The following is a 931-nucleotide window of genomic DNA, read 5'->3' as shown; positions in this document are numbered from 1 at the left end:
GTCCTGCTGATTATATCAATTAGTAGCGGGGTTTGTTTTTCACTCTGCAGTTGATGAGGTACATAAAGGAACTTTATTGGTCTATTTAACACTCCAAGTTAGATATGGGAACGCAATTGTGGCAGATATTTTGATTTGGCTTTAATGTGCCATAAAAATTACCTGTATAATATACTCAGTTCCGGTGGATGGTGGAAAAAAAAGTGCTAAATGTAGTAGGTTAATTTGTGTAGTTTTCAATCTTGGGATTGGGCGAGAGGTTGCTCTTCTTCTGTGTTAGAAAATAGTTTGTAAATTCCTCATTCTGTGCTTGTTTTCCCAAACAGAAAGTGGAGAAGCTGCACTTGGAGCCAGGTACTGTTAAAAAAAACCCCACAAACATATTCCTGTCTTTTCAACTAATACTTTTTAAACCATTAGCTATTAAAAACCCAAGCAAACCAAACATAAGTTGCGTTATTTTTATGATGGACAATCCAGATCATGCAGGGTCATAGAGATTGGAAACCCAATCATATCCCCAGATCTGTGAAGTGATGCATGTCATCTTTGAAATATTTCCAGTGAAATGAAATGGTTTAAAAACCTGTTAAACTACATAAATGGATTTAGAGAAGTTAATCACAGTTTAAAAGCTAAAGATTCTGCCTGTAAACAGATCTTGTGATATCGCACACACCTTAACTCTGTTACTAAGTAGAGAGCAGTGAAAGCAGTCAAAAGATACTGTAGGGCATTAAAGTGTAAAGATTAGTTACTGGATACAGAAGAAAGAAGAGAGTTTCTTCATGGAAATTTCATACAGATACTTTTCCCTTTCTGGACTGCAAACACACTCATGCACCACCAGAAGATGCCCAGTTCTCATGTTGGACTGTCTGCTAAAAGAATTTCACAGAAATATAAAAATTGAACCCTCAGTGCCTTGATC

The 931-nt window shown here is 36.4% G+C and overlaps 1 protein-coding gene across 1 annotated transcript in view; it reads left to right on the top strand.

Moving 5' to 3' along the window:
* LOC104511534 (scaffold attachment factor B1-like) overlaps positions 1 to 890 on the top strand; it is a 6561-nt gene extending 5671 nt beyond the window's left edge. The window contains exon 6 of the mRNA XM_010154189.1: positions 327 to 890. Within this exon, the coding sequence (XP_010152491.1) occupies positions 327 to 497 (171 nt within the window). The 3' untranslated portion in view covers positions 498 to 890. The remainder of the gene's footprint in view (positions 1 to 326) is intronic.
* The last annotated feature ends 41 nt before the right edge of the window (positions 891 to 931 follow it).

Source organism: Eurypyga helias, unplaced genomic scaffold (assembly GCF_000690775.1).
Source record: "Eurypyga helias isolate BGI_N326 unplaced genomic scaffold, ASM69077v1 scaffold37146, whole genome shotgun sequence".
Classification (NCBI taxonomy): domain Eukaryota; kingdom Metazoa; phylum Chordata; class Aves; order Eurypygiformes; family Eurypygidae; genus Eurypyga; species Eurypyga helias.
This window is presented reverse-complemented; position numbering and strand designations above follow the sequence as displayed.